The 16,934-nt window shown below is 42.1% G+C and overlaps 1 protein-coding gene across 1 annotated transcript in view; it reads right to left on the bottom strand.

The window, feature by feature from the left end:
• The window catches only part of DNAH8 (dynein axonemal heavy chain 8), a 283,834-nt gene that overhangs the window by 65,954 nt on the left and 200,946 nt on the right, over positions 1-16,934 (bottom strand). The window contains exons 76-81 of the mRNA XM_070245526.1: positions 16,337-16,519; positions 12,552-12,657; positions 10,581-10,833; positions 10,282-10,472; positions 4,547-4,668; positions 1,453-1,571 (exon numbers count right to left, since the gene is read on the bottom strand). Of these exons, the coding sequence (XP_070101627.1) occupies positions 1,453-1,571; positions 4,547-4,668; positions 10,282-10,472; positions 10,581-10,833; positions 12,552-12,657; positions 16,337-16,519 (974 nt within the window). The remainder of the gene's footprint in view (positions 1-1,452; positions 1,572-4,546; positions 4,669-10,281; positions 10,473-10,580; positions 10,834-12,551; positions 12,658-16,336; positions 16,520-16,934) is intronic.

Raw genomic sequence — 16,934 nt, 5'->3', positions numbered from 1 at the left:
TAACCATGTGGTTTTGGTGCTAGGCCTTGGCAAGAAATAGGGCAGGGCCGGCAACAACACGGTCTGTTGCCAATCTGGAAGGGAACTTAGACATCATCTGATCCAAGTGTCTCATTTTCAGAAGCAGCAGAAACTACCCTGAAGCTTCAACTAGTTAATTTTTACAAACACATCAATGATTATCTGAGTAACTGAGGGTGCCAGCTTCATGTAAGCAATTCCTCCCCCAAACTAATACACAGGAGCACATTCATTCTTTGACAAAGATTTATCAAGCGCCAACTGCACTTCAGCCCCACTCTGGGTGCTGAAGACTCAGCAGGAACACAAGGCGGACGAGGACAGGGATCTTCTGCCAGCTCCAGTGCACGATGGGGGCTGGCCTGCTGTGCACGCTGAAGCTCTGCAGTCTTCAAGGGATCTAACGTGTCAAAGGTGTCAAAAGCAGGCTGACCAGCAAGCATTGGTTTAATCCCATCTGTGAAGCCTAAAGTGTAGTAGGTTCTAAACACAGCAACGCATTACACAAATGTCATTTAATATTTGCTATTTTAGATCACAAACTCTACAGATTCTTATTTGCTAGTAGATTCCACTATTCATTTGACTTAGATTCAACTTAACAATGATGGATGAAAGAGAGAGACATCTATTCCAATAAAAACAAGTAGCCTTTTCATACTCTGTCGATCATGAGGTCACCATTGCTGACTGCTCTGATCACCATCAAATAGTGACAACATCCAGGAAACAACTTTTTCTAAGAAATGCAAGCTCAGGTGTATAACATTAGGAAAGACAACAACTACTCCGAAATAATTCTACATCTTTTTGATATTCTTTTGGTGGTCTCATCTCTCCCCAACTCCACTCTCCTGTCTTTCTCACTAATCACACACACACACTGATCTTTCAATATAGAATCCTTCTTTGAGGTACCAGATATTGAGAAAATGTGAAAAGTGAGAAGGAAAAGAAAAGAATCTTCTTCCTTAACAACAATTTCAAATTTTTGCCTTCTATTTTAATAGCTAAATCAGCATTTATACATTTCAATAGTACAACGTTCTTGGGCTTTTCCTCAGTTGAAATTGAATTTCAGCTTATAAACTAATTGCCTTATAATTTGGTAAGGTCTACTTTTTTTAAAGAAGTAAATTCAACAATAAATGATTCACTCAAAGGTAAATGATGAACAAAGTGAATGATGAGCATATTTTTCATATTTTTTTGCTAAAAGCACTATCATTAACATGTTGTCAAGATCCCTGCACCGTCACCATTTTATTTGCTTGTCAAGGAAGTAAAGAATTGCCATCCGAAACTGCAATTTAGAAGCACATACATTTCTTATAAGAACTACCAGGATGGAGTGAAGTAAGCTCCCTGAGGGGCGATCTGTGATTTAATATAATGCGTGATGCTTCCAGGTCTGATAATCTCTCTTCTCACCTGATCAGTAAAAGTTTGCGGCAAGTATCCAGTGAATCATTATATCCATCCGGGATAATTTCTTCCTCTGGAGCATCTTTATCAAACCAGCTTTTCCACCCCTTCTCATTACGAGATATCTAAAATAAACAAGCCAATTAGCAAGCCATAGGAATTATGCAATTCGAATATACTGGGGAGGATTCCAAAAAACTTCTTTACAGGCAGATAACTTTTCAACATAACTGCACAGTTTACATTTTTCTTCAGAGTCAATGACTCAAATAACATGGATATTACTATTTCCTTTCAGTTTTCCATTGCTTTTCTACATTATTCACTAAATTTAGGACCATTATACAAAATTATACAAAATGATTTGGCAGAAAAAAAGCAGACCAGGGTTTCTCAGCCTCAGCACCACTGGCATTTGGGGCCAGATTATTTTTTGTTGAGGGGCCCGTCCTGTGCATTGCATGATGTCTAGCAGCATCCCTGGCCTCCACCCACTAGATGCCAGTAGCACCCCTCCCCCCAATTCCTGACAATCAAAAATGTTTCCAGACATTGTCAGATGCTCTCTGGGAGGTAGCACAAAGTTGCCCATGGTTGAGAACCACTGATATAGACCATTCTGATATCCAAACCTCTAAATGTTGACCTCTACTTAAAATAGTGATGGACGACAAAATCAAAGCTTTTATTTTCCTGGTGACCCTCCACCCTGAGACCTTAAACCTAGGAACAGAAGAAGCGTCTCCAAGAGCTGGTCTCAAGTACCTGTTCTTTCAGAAGCAGGGAGAGAACCGCGGGTTTTCAGAGGCACTAAGAGGTGCTCCCTGCAGCCCGAGTACTGTTGAGACGGATTACAAAATTGTAGATTGGGAGCCTGGTGCTACTCCTCAGCAACAATCAGGCTGGATTATTTAGACGGTGTTTGTACGCATGTTTTAGAAGCCATGGTAAGCGCTGATGACAAACAGCAAATGCTCACATAACAGATATTACGTGCCAGACTCAAGGACTGTTCAATAACTGCCCAAAGTCCACATCAGGCAAACAATTCATCACATAGGATACAGACAGGGTGCAAATTAATAACAAAAGCAATTACTCTGTAACTCAGTTGCTCCAACTTTTTCCCTGGGACACCAAAGAATGGAGGAGGATTTCTGAAATGTTTCACAACTGCCATCTTTCCCCTGAAGATTGCATGGCTCTCCCTATTTGGCTGCTCCCAAAGCATCTGCCTGGCATACGGCTGGGAGGGCCTGGGTGCTGCTGCAGCGTCGCCCCACTGCGCTGGCACCTGCGCGCTGCCACCCACAGTGCCCCCTGCAGGCCTCCTCCACACTGGTGGCTGGAGAGAGGGCACAAGGAGAGAGTGCTTATTCCCGGCCTGCTGGCCTTCCACCTGCTAATTGTGACTCTACTGCAATAGAGTGTCTGGGCGACCTGCATCTGCGATGGTCAATGGGATAACTTCCAGCCCCTTAGCCGCCCACTTCCATTTCTTGGTCCTTTTTCTGGTCCACCACGTTGGCAAGACCACTTCCAGGTGTTAAACAGTTTGGCTTGTGATGCCAAGGCAGGGTAGTTGCTGTGTGAGGCTATTTTTGTTTCAATTCCTGACACCCACTCAGCTGGGAGATTGATCTCCTTCTACTTCCTCCCTTCCTTCCACAGACAGGCCAAACCAACGGCCGCCCGAGGACGGGTCCCTAGTGAACTTCTGCAACTCTCCTGAGAACGACTCCTCCCCTTACTCTAGCCCACTCAATGTAAAAGGAGTTGGAAAGAAACAACTCATGATGTCAGGGAAAGAGCATGGGGCCAAATTACAGCTTTGCCATTTATCGGCTATGAGGCCTTGAGTAAGTACTTAACCTCTCTGAATCTCAGTTTTCTCATCTATAAAGCAGGGTCAATACTACTTCCTTGCACAGTTATCTTTGTTGCAAAGTACTTATCCCACAGTTAGCAGTAGTAGCTACCAGATTCGACACCACAGATACTGATAATCCAATGGACAGAGGCAAATCATAATGCACATCCTTATATCAATATAGTCTGTCAGCAGAGGGCACGGGTTTTGAGTGACATTTCCAGTGGTGCTTGAAGGTCTCCCTTACCCAGTCTCTGAGCAGACCCAGACCACTTTTTTTTCCCAAAGTATTTGCTTGGGCTTGGAGCACTCATCTATGGCTGTGCTACAAAACAAAGCTTACTGTCCACCACAGATGGAATCCAGGGACTGCATTGCATTGACTCTGATCCAACCATGGTTGAATAGGTAGGAGTCTACACAACGTTCCAGGAATACCACTACACTGGCACCCCTAGTATGCACTGGGCAGCGGGAGCGGGAGTGTGTGGAGGGGAGGGAACCCATGATGACAGCATGAGGCCCCTGCCAACTTATGGTCTACCTATTGCCCCATTTGTCCATCACCAGCAACTGCAAGAAAGATGACGGTCCGCATTTGACTCTGGGAAAATGCAGGCCCTCCAGCAGTGACAGGCAGCTGTAACCAACACACCCCAGTAATAAACAACTATCTTTATTCTGAGTCACATAATTGTTTTCCAGTGAGAGTTGAATCAACCACTAATCTACAATAACCAATTTGCATTTTCAAATAAGAAAAATGACAGTAAATCAGGACTTGTTACACCATTTCACCACTATACTTCACCATTTTACAAATCCTCCATATAAATGACTGATTTTTTTTAAAAGGATCTCAGCCTCTTAATTTGCCTCAAATTCAAATTTGCATAAATTATTTAATCACAGGAAGAAGTGAAAATGTAAAAACGTCAATAGTCTACAATAAAAGGGTCCACCCGCTGTTTCTGATTCTGACAGCGAGTCAAGCAGGCTGATAAATGACCCATGCCCACGACACGGTAGGAAAATGCAGTTGCCTGCACCTTGGAAAAGTTTCCTTCTGATACTCCTTGGTCCAAAATCTCCCCAGAGAACCATGACACCTTAAAGCTACACTATTGTGCTGCCTCCTTTGGGTGAAGGAATTGTCCCAGGAGGCCCCGATTAAAATGGCTGGGGGTATTTGCGTTTACAGATCTGTACTTTTCCCCAGCCCTTTATTACCTGGTTCATAATTTCCGCAAATTGTGGAAGTTTACTCAGCTCCACAAGATTCAGCCAGGTCATATCGAGGATCCAGCGAAACGGTTTGGGAGGGCAGGCTTTCAGATCCAGGGCTGCTCCCCCTGGGGAAAGGCGTCAGCGGGAATCAGGTCAGCTCGGGATCCGTTTTTAGGAATTTATTTTCCAAATGATAAAAACGATATAACCATATTGCAGGGAAAAAAGTTGGAAAATAATTACATTACAGAAAATGTGGTTATCTTTTTTGGGGGTATATTTCTTTCAAGTCTTAGTGTTTTGTTTACTGATTAATAGCATCTTATAAGATACAGATGGCAACTCCTTGTCATTTTTTCCTGCAAAGAATTTTTCTCAGGTGGTTACAGTTGTTTGCTTTTTTTACTGTCTTTTTAACAATCTGAAATTTACAATTTTGATACCAATGAACAGGTTGAACTTTTTCATGTGTGATTTTAAAAGTCACTTCTTGGTCAGTCATCACTCCTCCAGAAGTTTGATATTCCATACTATTTTTCACGAGGTCGAAAAGATGGATAGACAGATAGATGGAGGGAGGAAGGCAAAGAGGGAGGGAGGGATATAAAACATCTGCGGGTTTTTAAGGAGGTAACTAATGTTCAAATCATTTATTCATTCATTCATTTATTCAACAAATATTTATTGAGCACCCTCTATGTCTCCGGCATATTCCAGGCACGGGGAATAAAGCAGAGAAGACTGAACAGGGCCCCTCCTCTCACGGAGTCTAGTCACAGCACTGGATCGGATTTTGCAGCACGTCACACATCAAATGAGCAGACCCAACGTGACCGTCTTCCAGCAAGACACGTGATTATAGTTACAATGTCAAAATACCTCTATTGCATGCCTTTAGCAATGTTTTATCATAATAATACCAGCTCTCTTGTTTAATTCAGATGTATGCAAAACAGTGGTTCTTGACCTTTTAATTCCAATAATCCTCCTGAAGAACTCATCAAATCCCTTCACTTCACATACCAACCCTGGAGCAAGTGTGCACCTATTAGCTGTTACTTTCACATGAACTCTCTCTCTCTGTTTTGGAAGGTTTGGGTCCAATCCAACCTGGAAGGCAAGAGCAGACCCCCTCCCTAAGATGTCTTTTTTTGTCCATGGTTTACGACAAAAGAAAGTGATATCCTTCTAAAATAACCAGGCAGGAAAAACAGGTAGATCAATTACTCTACAACGCAGGATTGCCCCTGGTATCTATTTCATTTTTCAAAGTGTTCTGACATTCTCGGCCGACGAAGAAAGTCAAAGGCACCTTCCAAATATTGCAGAAGACAAGTAGGAATTGATACAAAGGCACAGTCACTCTTGGGAAATTAAACATTTCTGCTATGACAAATAAGTCTTTCTTCTTTCCCCCTTAAGTACTGAGTTCAAAATGATAAAAAAAAAACCATCAGTGATCTAAGGGCCATGTTTGCTAACTTTGTAGAAAACATTAAAAACAAAGTCATACCATCTTTTAAAAAATAATTTGGTCAAAATGTAAGCCAGTTCAAAACTAATACAAACTGTACAATAAACCGGTTTGGGGATGTTTCTTTAAAAAAATAAACAAATAAATAAATAAATAAAATCTCTTTGCTGCTTAGCTGATTGTACCTCGGTCAACAAACCTATCATACAATCCTAAATTAACCTTCCTGAAGCACTGCTCTGTCCATGCTACTTTCCTGCTTGTAAAACATTCAATGGCTCCCTATTGTCAACTAAATTACATCCAAACTCCTCCCCCTGGCTCTCCTGACCCTATACAACCTGGTTCTCCCTGACTGTCCAGTTTGATGACTTGGGGTAACAGCTGTTGCTCTCAACACAACCCAGATATGCAGCCTTCTTTCTTTTTTTTTGTGACAAATCTAATCCCTCTCACAAATTCCCTGCCCACTGTGTTGCACTGTGTTTCTCAGTCTCCTCTGATTGACACATTTTCGGTCAAAGAATCCAGTCTCCTTCAGGCAGTGGCTCTGGTTTGGCTGGTTTGCTGGATGGGGAGAGGTGAGGTGGGTGGGACTGTGTCTTGATGGGGAGGATGCCTCAGATCTGCATGCTGCCCTCTAGCCTCGACTTGTCTCAGTCACAGGCTGGGACCCCTGTGCTGTATCCTCTGAGCTATGACAAATCCTGTCTGACTGATAGGGGCACTGGGCTGCTGTCCACAGAGATCGGTCCTTCGTCTCCAGTTACAAAGTCCCCTGCCTTTCGGCTTCTTGGTTTGCACCTCTGCTGGGCACCAGCCCTCTCAAGACTTCCATGTCCACACTCCTGCTGTCAAACCTCAGGCTTATCCACCTAGCCACGCCCCTCCCCAATGCTGCAACACAATAGGATGTGGCTCTGGGCAGAATACAGGGGCATCTTCTATCTGGATCTTTCTTGAGCATCCTTCTCTGCTTACCCGAGGTTCTGCCTCAGGAGACAGGAAGAGACAGAATCTTTGCATCTGACCTCCTTCCACCTCTGACTTCCTTGTCCTTCCCATGACCCGCTGTGGACCAAGGGGCCAGGTTTCCTACTGCTTTCTGTATCATATCTGTCTCTTTCCCAGGAGCCTTCCTGGCAAATGGGATTCAGGAAGCAAAGCCAGCTCACTGATAAGGAAAGATTCAAAAGTGTGCTTCCCATCCCACTTACGCTCCACAGATACAAAGCTTCCCTGAGTTATGAGGCCCAGTTTGCTCCATCTGCTGCCTAGATTCCCACAGGCTTCAATGTCCCCCTCCCCACTGCCTAGTGCCCCAAACACTAAGGATGTGGCCCCAAGTCCAAGTGAGAGCTTCAAGGTGACTGAGATGAGTCAAAGTAGCTTTCTAGATGTGATAAATCCGGGCTTACTTTATTGAGTGTCACAGAGACCACAAGCCGGGACATGTGAGCCCTCCTCTGTGGAGCCTGCCCCGCCTGCCCCTGGTGGTACTTATCACTTCCCCTCTGGGCCCCACAGCCTGTTGTACATGGAGGTACCCGGCGATGGCTGTCTGAGGTCACACAGCTAGTCAGTGGCAGAGCCCAGTCTGTCACCCTGGTTCCTAGTCCACTGCACGCTCCCGCCTTACTCCTGCGTACATTTAAAGACTCCCTTTTCTCCAGGTGTATTAGACTCGAGAAAAAATATGAACCAGATGACAGATTCCGATTTCCTTTGAACTACAAGAAATAAAGAAAGAAGAAATTTTAGAGATTATGCGAATCTGTTTGCAAAGTTTCTGCAATAGCAATTTAACCTGGATCTGAGGAAGACAGTAACTAAAGCAGAGAAAAAAGAACGATAAAGTACGAAGAAGTTATAGTTTACTGCCTGTTTGTTATAAATCGGATGTTGAGATAAAAGAGTATCACGTCCTATCACCTTGCAGTCTGAATTTGGAAATATTCGACACCTACTTCCTAAATAGTCTCTTTCATTCCCATGGCTGTGGTTGTTATTTCTAGGCCCTACCTTGGCAGCTGTCTGACTTCTAATTTGTCTGGCCTGTCCTTTCTAAGCATCTGCTGGCTATTTCAAATGCAACATGTCTGTGTAGTCACCAGAGCTGTTCGAAAACACTCAGATTCCCTCCTTCTACGCACATGGGGGCACTGCCTTTCCCTGCTCTCTCTGAAGTTCCATGTGGCCGTGCGTCTTGCTTTGGCTGATGAACTATGAGCATCAGTGACACATGTCACTTGTGGCGTAAATTTTAAGAGCCAGCACTCAATCTGCCACATCTTGTCCCTCTGCCCTAGTAATTATGGCAGCCATTTGGATTCCTGGGCGACCATGACAAGCATGTCAGAAAGAGAGTGAACGAGAAGTATATCTCTGTTGTACTAGCCATTGAAATTTTGGGACTGTTTTTCTGGCCACAAAACCTGGCCTAACCTGACTGAAACTAGGTCCCCAAATCACACTCGTTATAACCCCATTCCAACACTCCTCAAACTAGCTCCTCTTCCAACCAACCAGATCAGAAATCTCCACAGAGACCAGAAATCTTAGACTCATTTCTGACCCCTCTCTTAACTGATACATCTAGTCCATTGCCATTTTACTTCTAGGATCTCACATACCTTTTCTTCCTTCATGTTCCCATTATTTCTACCCTAGGTTATGAATGCGTTCATTACCTGCGGTTGGGAAGATTACAATAGACTCCCCTGAACCTCTTTTCTCTAATCTACACATCTGCCAGAATAATCTTCCTAAAGGACAATAAAAGCTTCCTAATGGACCGCATCATCACTGTACACAACTTGTTTCTTACCAGATCAAGAAAATCCTTACAAGCCAACCCTGGGGGCCTACTGGTTAAGTTCCGTGCACTCTGCTACTGTGGCCTGGGTTTGGTCCCTGGGCACAGACCTACACCATTCATCTGTGAGCAGTGGCTCACATACAAAAAGAGGAAGACTGGCAGCAGATGTTAGCTCAGGGCTAATCTTCCTCAGCAAAAAATGAAAAGAAGAGATAAGAAAATCCTTCCTCTAGGAATCAAGGCTCAGCAATTTAAATACTCCACTCATTTCTGTTCTCACGCTGTGCTGTTTCAGCATGGTATGTTTTCTTCATTTCTACCTGTCCTTCAGGGTCCATTTCAAAAGCTACTTTCTCCTTTTGGGGGAGAGAGGCAGCCAAAAAAATGATTTATTAAACTATATACAAAGAGCAAAAAATATAAGGAAAAGATTGTAACATTTTTCCCATGTATCAGACAATCTGAAAAATTCACAGCTTAACCTGCTAAGGTATATTTTCCAAGGAGCTTTTATTGATCCCACCAACCACATGTAATCTCTCCCTCTTTTTAGAGGTAACACTTTGTTGTTAGCTCTCTTATAACACATAGGTTATTCTGCCTTGTTTTGCGGTTATTTTTTTTTAAAGATTTTATTTGTCCTTTTTCTCCACAAAGCCCCCCAGTACATAGTTGTATATTTTTAGTTGTGGGTCCTTCCAGTTGTGGCATGTGGGATGCCACCTCAGCATGGCTTGATGAGCGGTGCCATGTCCAAGCCCAGGATCTGAGCTGGCGAAACCCTGGACCACTGAAGCAGAGTGTAAGAACTTAACCACTCGGCCACAGGGCAGGCCCCTGCAGTTATTTTTTGAGTTATCTTTAACCCCATTATGAGACTGTTATTTCTTTTAAAGCAACGTCTGGTTTACCCTTGTATTTGAAACACTAGCATGGTAGGTTTGCATAGCATGTGCTCAATAAATACCTGTTTAGCTGAATTGAATGAAAATACCACTATTTTGTCTTCTTAATTATACTTTTAACACGAAGATAAGTAATGAATAGGATTAACTTCACTTGTGAAATACAAGTATGCCTTTTTCGCAGTCTTTTAAAGTCATTATACTCCCTCGCTTAAGGAATTGCCCTCTTGCAATAGCAAGCTCATGGCCAGCATCACTGTTCCTCCTTTTGGCATTCGGGCCTCCTAGTCATGGGCAACAATGATCAAACTTAATTTATATATAACTCAAAATCACAGAGTTAACAAAGACCTGAAGTAAGTCATCTTGAGTAACGAGAGCAATGGAAATAAAACAAAAGAAAAGGAGATATGAATCAAGAACTTCACTTTCATTAGAACATAATTCCTCTACTGTCTTATAAAAACGGATCTACAGGTCATCAAAGAGCATCTCAAAAGCAATATCCTTTGCATATCACATCCATTTCCAAACCCTTCACCTTTAATGAGAGCCTGAAACTCTTTGTGCTTCACTGTCCCTCGCTGAAGATCGATCTTCAAGGTCATGAGGAGGACAAAGAGGAATTTGTGGTTTTCATACAGGCCTCTGACAGAGTATGTAAAAACTTCGTATGTCAGATACTCAATAATGTTTGTAATTCTCTTTTGAGGTAGTGGAGACTTCTCAGATCTGCAATACATTTTAAAAATCAGAAAAGTAAAAAGACATTTCTAAGAGAGTGGGAATACAAACAAAAATTTTAAGGGATTGCTCTGGGGGAAGGGAGTGAGGCCCCACCTGGCCATAGATTGGTCAAATAACTTCAAGAACTGGGCCAGCGAGGTCTGGTACATGATGTTGACCATGCTCATCTCTGTGATGAGAAAGTAGAGGATGCTTCCACGGGTGGCCGCAGGCCGGAACTCCTCCTGAGCCATGTTAATCTTGATCTCTGTTTCTGCAGCCACGTGTAGCTTTTCACTTACTTCAGCCGCTGTGTGCTTGGTGGTTCGGAGGACACCAATGAGAGATTCATCATCTACCAAGGAACCTAAAACCCAAACAGGAAAACTGTAGAACACAAGATGAGAAAGGCGCAAAGCGAGATGTGTCACTTCTGAAATCATCCCGCGAATTTTCAACTCTGCTTCTTCAAAGCACAAAGAGCAGAATCTTAAGACACTGAAAGGCTTCTAGTCCAACTACCATCTGATGCCTGAGTCCTTCTAAATGTGCCTGTAGACGGTTTATCCCCCACTCTGCCTGAAAATCTGCAAAAGACAATTCTCAAGCAGCCGCATGGCTGGTCTTCAAATGTCTCGACAAAATCATGTCTCCATGCACTGCCAGTGGTTTCAGCTGTTCCATATGTGACACAGCTTTCACCTCCATTATCATCCTGATGGTTCCCCTCAAAACGTCAGAAGCTGAGCTGATCCCAATGTTACACACCAGCTTTCAGTTGAACGGCACACTCTCCACTCCTCCTGTTTTAGTACGACAGTCCTTGCCACCAAGAACTCTGAGCCCTCTACAGTCTCTGACAAGAGTAAATAGGGAGAAAGCACAAGCGTCTTGCCAGGAAGACAAATCCTAATTGTATTTTTAGTTTTACCGTTCATTACTATTTTTAATAGAAATAACACATCTACGACAATAAATTCAGTTTTAAGTTACAGAAAGACACTTGGGACGTGCTGAGCTAATGGTCATGATATCTGCAGATGGCAGTGCCCTGGCCTACGCTAGAATTCTGGATGGCAGGTGAATGCTACGGGAAGGTGCTGAGTTACTCTGATGGGCATGCCACGTCTACTAGGGAAGTCCAAATTCCAATTAACCTCACAGGAAAGAGATCTTGATCCAGCACACTCCTGGCTGGATCAGGGGAGGAGTCCTCAGCTCTCCTTGCTAATATTCAGAATGCCCAGGGGTATCCAAATGACTGGGAGAAGTCACTGGGCCAAGAGTCTGAACTTCACCAGCACAAGCAGCGCAATTAGGGCAGATGGCTTTTCCCGGTGGTCACCTTAAAGGTGGTGCTAGAGACTGTCGTGAGAGTAATGCATAACGTACGCCCAAGAATTGAAGTGCTATTGGGAAGTACTCATTATTAGACTGCTAATAAATGGTAGAACTTAGGTTACCGTAATTTGCCTACTATAGAACAATATAGTGTTTGTTGATTTATTTTCCTTGGACAAAGTATTCTTATATATTGAGAGAGAGAGAGCACATCCCCAAATCAGGGCATGGTACAATGACCCGACTGTCCAGAGGAGAACCCCTCCCTGACCTCTGAGTGGGAGGTCAAGTCAAGTCAAGCAGAGAACAAGCTGGGCCTTGGGTGCTCAAGTGCCTCTGACATGGATTACACACATCCTAACCCACTGTGGAAACTGCATTTTAATATCAAATGAAAGAGTCAATCTAAAAAAAAGAAAAATAGATTGAGCACATTAGTTTCCTTTAGGCAAGCAAATTAGCCTATTATGAGTTACCTAGCTGTATTGGGAGCCCTTATTTTTCTCATGAGAGAGCAATTATATCAAGAAATCTCTGTTATTCTCAAATGCTCAGACTCTGCTAATTCAGAAATCAGATTCTCTGCGGTCTCTCTTTAATGTCTAGATGGAAATTGCCTCCCCTTGTTTGTGCATTGATAACTCGACTATTTCCCAACATCTGTAATCATGAGGACACTGAAAAGAGGGTACAAGAAAGCCTTATTCAGAAGCCATTATTTGATTACTCCTAATAGCACAATACCTTTTGTAGCGCTCAATTTGTAGAGGAGGTTATCTTCAAGTTCTTTCATCTTTCGCTTATTAAAAGTCACATCCTCCAAAAGTTTAACCCTCTCAGACTCTAACTCCTGTTATTAAGAAACAAAAAATAGCATCAGAACTGTAATTACCAGTTATAATGGCAAATTCAATGTACTAGTGTTTGTTATCAATTTTTGAAAGTTTAAACCGAAGTGCCTTCCGAATGACAGAAGAAATTACTATCATTAGTCAAATCTATCTGTATTTTTGTTTCTCTGAACAATTTTTTAAAATTATGCCCACGAGCATTAAATTTCCATAGCATTTACACTGGCATGCATGAGATAACGCTGCTAAAATAATTTTGCCCCTTATCCCCTGCTCTAAGCTTACTTAAGTCAGAGTGTCCCATTCTCTTGGCCCTGTCCCCACACTGCCTTTGTGAGAAATGCTAACTTTATTTGCAGTCAGAAGGCATTAATATCAAGAAACCAAGAGGCGACCCAAGCCAAAAGTAAGCTCTTAGCTTGGGACCTGCCTCTAGGCACACCAGGTGCCTGGTTTGGCATAGCCAGTTGCCAATACGAATCCATTTTCCATTATTTTGCAGCCCCTTCTATCAGAGGGGCTAAACTGGATGTTTGGAAGGTACATCTTATTCTACATAAATGACGTAGTTTTCAAGTTATATTTTGAAAAAAACTTCAAGCTTTCAGAAAAGTTGCAAGACTGATACAATGAGCTCTCATTTACCTTTCACCTAGATTCACCGAATAACATTTTTCTTTATCTCTCTCTATATAAAACATTATCATTATTGTTATTATTATTATTGCTGAACCATTTGCAGGTGTCATGATGCTTTACCCCCAAAACTTGAGCAAGTCTCTTAAGTGCGCCAGGCCATTCTCTTACAAACCATAGTGCAGTTTTCAAATTCAGGAAATCTAACATAAACATAATACTCTTGCTAAATACAGAGTAAATTGAAATGATCTCAATAGCATTTTTATAGCACTTTTTCCTCTAATTTTATGCATAATCACATATTGTACTTAGAATTACGTTAAAAAGTGTTTTTAAACTACTTATTTGAGAAAGTTTCTTTAAAAACTGCTTCAGAAATTCCATCAGTTTGAGAAAGTCTTCCTAAACCAATTCATCGATCAAAAGCCGCAGCACAGCATTCATATGTGCATCTCCTGCGGCTCACATCACAGTCTGTGTGTAGATTATGTCACTCCAATTAGATCTTGTGCATCTAGGGAGCAGGAGCTGGTCCTGTTCATTTTTGTATTCTTGACAGCACTTATCTTGAGGCTCAACCCAGCAAATATTTGCTAAATTGAAGTGTGCTGAATTTAGTTCAATAACTTTATTTTACTTCTAGGAAAACTGAGCCAGAAATATGAATTCCAAATAGCATCCCAGTATAATATGCACAGCTAGTTTCAGGGAGAGACAAGTCTAATACTCTTCTTCCCCAACTCCAAGACTAGTGTACAAAGCCATTGCATGATCAGATTTGCAGTATTTCATGGGGTGGCAATGAAGATCATGGCTTTATTTGCGGGGGAATAGCTAATGAACTGGTTTCACTAAAATAGTCATCCCTGGGTGGCAGTAGAGGAACACATGGACAAAATGAAATCATGTTTGCTTCCTTTCCAGTATGATATGGAAAAACAAGCATCATGGTCCAGTGGACACTTGCGAGTCTTACAGAACGACCTGTAAAGCTTATCTAGGAAGCATTGGCAGGGTGAGAAGTCCATGTGGTCATAGAGGTTGAGACTCTGTTCTCTCTGGTCTCCATTTGTTCATGTGTACAATGGGGGTGTAAAAGCAGGATTGTTAGGAGAGTTAAGCATCCAGGTCAGGATGTCCTCCTGCAGATTAAGTGTGTGCATTTTGCTTTGTCCAGCAAGGTTGATATGAGCATCTTAGCACATCTCTTGAAGAGGAAGCTAGGCCCTAGAAAAGTGGGTGTTGGGCATTCCGGGGACATGGAGTATAGCCTACCTTAGACAGTGGAGGGGCCTGCCATACAGAAGCTAGCGCAGCCTGCATAGGGGATCTGGACCAGTGAGGAATCATCTCAGAACAGACCAAGAGTACTAGTTAGAACATGAAGGAATGACTAATTTTCAACAGTTGACACCTCATGGCCTCAAAAGGTGATGGAGGCAATGAATTGAGGGGCCCATGCTCTCTGCCTGGCTGTGGAAGTGGGACAGATTCCCTTTCTGGATTGCATAAACCCAGCACTGTTTACTGGAAATGGAGATCAAACAGCTAATGAGAGTGGAAGCTGAACACTCCCCTTTCACTCCACCCTTTCCTTTCAAGGGCTGCCTCGAGTTAACCACCTCTATTAACCAGGTGGAATTTTACTTCTTGTTTTACTGAGTCTCTCAATGTCTTTGGTGTCAGTATCATTTGTCTTTCCCTTCTTGAACGTCTTTCTTCTGTGTTTGCGGTCAACTGTTCATCTCTCTCCCTTTCCCTCCTTCCCACACGTCGTCCTCAGCCATTCTGTTCCTCACCCTCCAAGTTTGTCTCTCTGCTCTTATTTCTAAACTTGCCTTTCCTTGAACCCTTAATCCTAAAATTAATTTTATTTAAGCTGATATAAACTTTCTCGGATTTTACACAAATATATTTTATGTATGCAAATATATATAATTATATTTTATGCAAAAATTTTAATGCTTTCTAAGCTTTATCTTAAAAATTAGTTTAATCTTCTATCAGTCTCTTAAAATCTTCCAGTTTTAAGTTGTTCTTTGTTTTATTAGAACCCTAAATTTATACTTAATTAATTTCCCTGCTTTATTGCAAATTCCATTTAATTAAAATGAAAGTACGAAATCAGAAATCCCAAGAGTCCCTTGCACCCCTATGTTCATCGCAGCATTATTTACAATAGCCAAGACGTGGAACCAACCTACATGCCCAGAAATTGATGATTGGATAAAGAAGATATGGTATATATACACAATGGAATACTACTCAGCCATAAAAAAAGACAAAATTGGCCCATTCGCAGCAACGTGGATGGACCTCGAGGGTATTATGTTAAGCAAAATAAGCCAGTCAGAGAAAGACGAACTCTATATCACTCCACTCATAGGTGGAAGTTAACATATTGACAAGGAGATCTGATCGGTGGTTACCAGGTAAAAGGGGGGGTGGGGGGAGGGCACATAGGGGGAAGAGGTGTACCCACAACATGACTAACAATAATGTACAACTGAAATCTCACAAGGTTGTAATCTATCATAACATTAATAAAAATAAAATGAAAGTACGGCTCCCTATATCACTAGATTATTAGATTGTAGTAGCTGAAACTACAACAGTGGCAATAATACTCATTCAGAGCAATTTCTTTTTCTCCAAGATCATTATTTTATTGAATCTTTCAGGTATACCGAAAACCATCCAACCATACGACTATAGATATGAAAGTCAATATACCCAAAGGTTTAAAGACAGAAATAGAAAGAGTGGTGTGACAGGTGAGTGTGTGTGTGTTTGTGTGTGTGTGTGTGTGTGTGTGTGTGTGCACGTGCAGGGCATGTTTTGGGTTGAAGGAGAAGTGAGTCAGTTACATGATTTCTTGAGAGGACTTGAAATTGTAAAACAAATATTGATGTTAACAAAGGCAAATAGGATTTGCTTAATTTTGTTGCTTTCCCATACACTTAACAATTTCCCAGGCCATTTTAAACATTTATTATAATTTACTATCAGCAGAAGTTCTTTCCCTTGAGAAATTATTACCTGTTTCTCTGTTAGAATCACTCTCCTTAGTAGCTGATTCTCAAGTCCTTTCATGGTGACGGTGAAATCAATGACTGACGTTTTAGCGTTGATCTCAGGGGTGAAGGCAGGGTTTGGTAACTTCGTCGTAATATAAAGTTTAAATGTATCCATGACATCGCATTCCTTGTCACCGACCTTCACCTACATCAATTCAAACATAAAATTAAAGACAGCATAAAGGACAGGACAAAAATTTCGGGTTCAATTTAGGAAAGCATTTATCAAAGGTCAGTGCCTGAAACTTGAATGAATTGCAAAGGAAAGACGCAAAATTTTCGTCACTGATCTTCAATAATAAAGCCTATTCCTTTAGAATCATTTAGATTTGTAGCCCTGCCCGATGATGTTTTTACCCATGATACCAAGCAAATTAAGTGAAAAAATTATCCAAAACAAATGTTGAATAGAGGAAAACTCAAGGGGCCAGCCCAGTGACGCAGCAGTTAAGTTCACACGTTCTGCTTCAGCAGCCCAGGGTTCGCCAGTTCGGATCCCGGGTGCAGACACGGCAATCGCTTGGCAAGGTATGCTGTGGTAGGCGTCCCACGTATAAAGT

Source organism: Equus caballus, chromosome 20, assembly GCF_041296265.1.
Source record: "Equus caballus isolate H_3958 breed thoroughbred chromosome 20, TB-T2T, whole genome shotgun sequence".
NCBI classification, from domain to species: domain Eukaryota; kingdom Metazoa; phylum Chordata; class Mammalia; order Perissodactyla; family Equidae; genus Equus; species Equus caballus.
The sequence above is the reverse complement of the archived record's forward strand: the minus strand, read 5'-3'. Positions and strand labels throughout refer to the sequence as shown.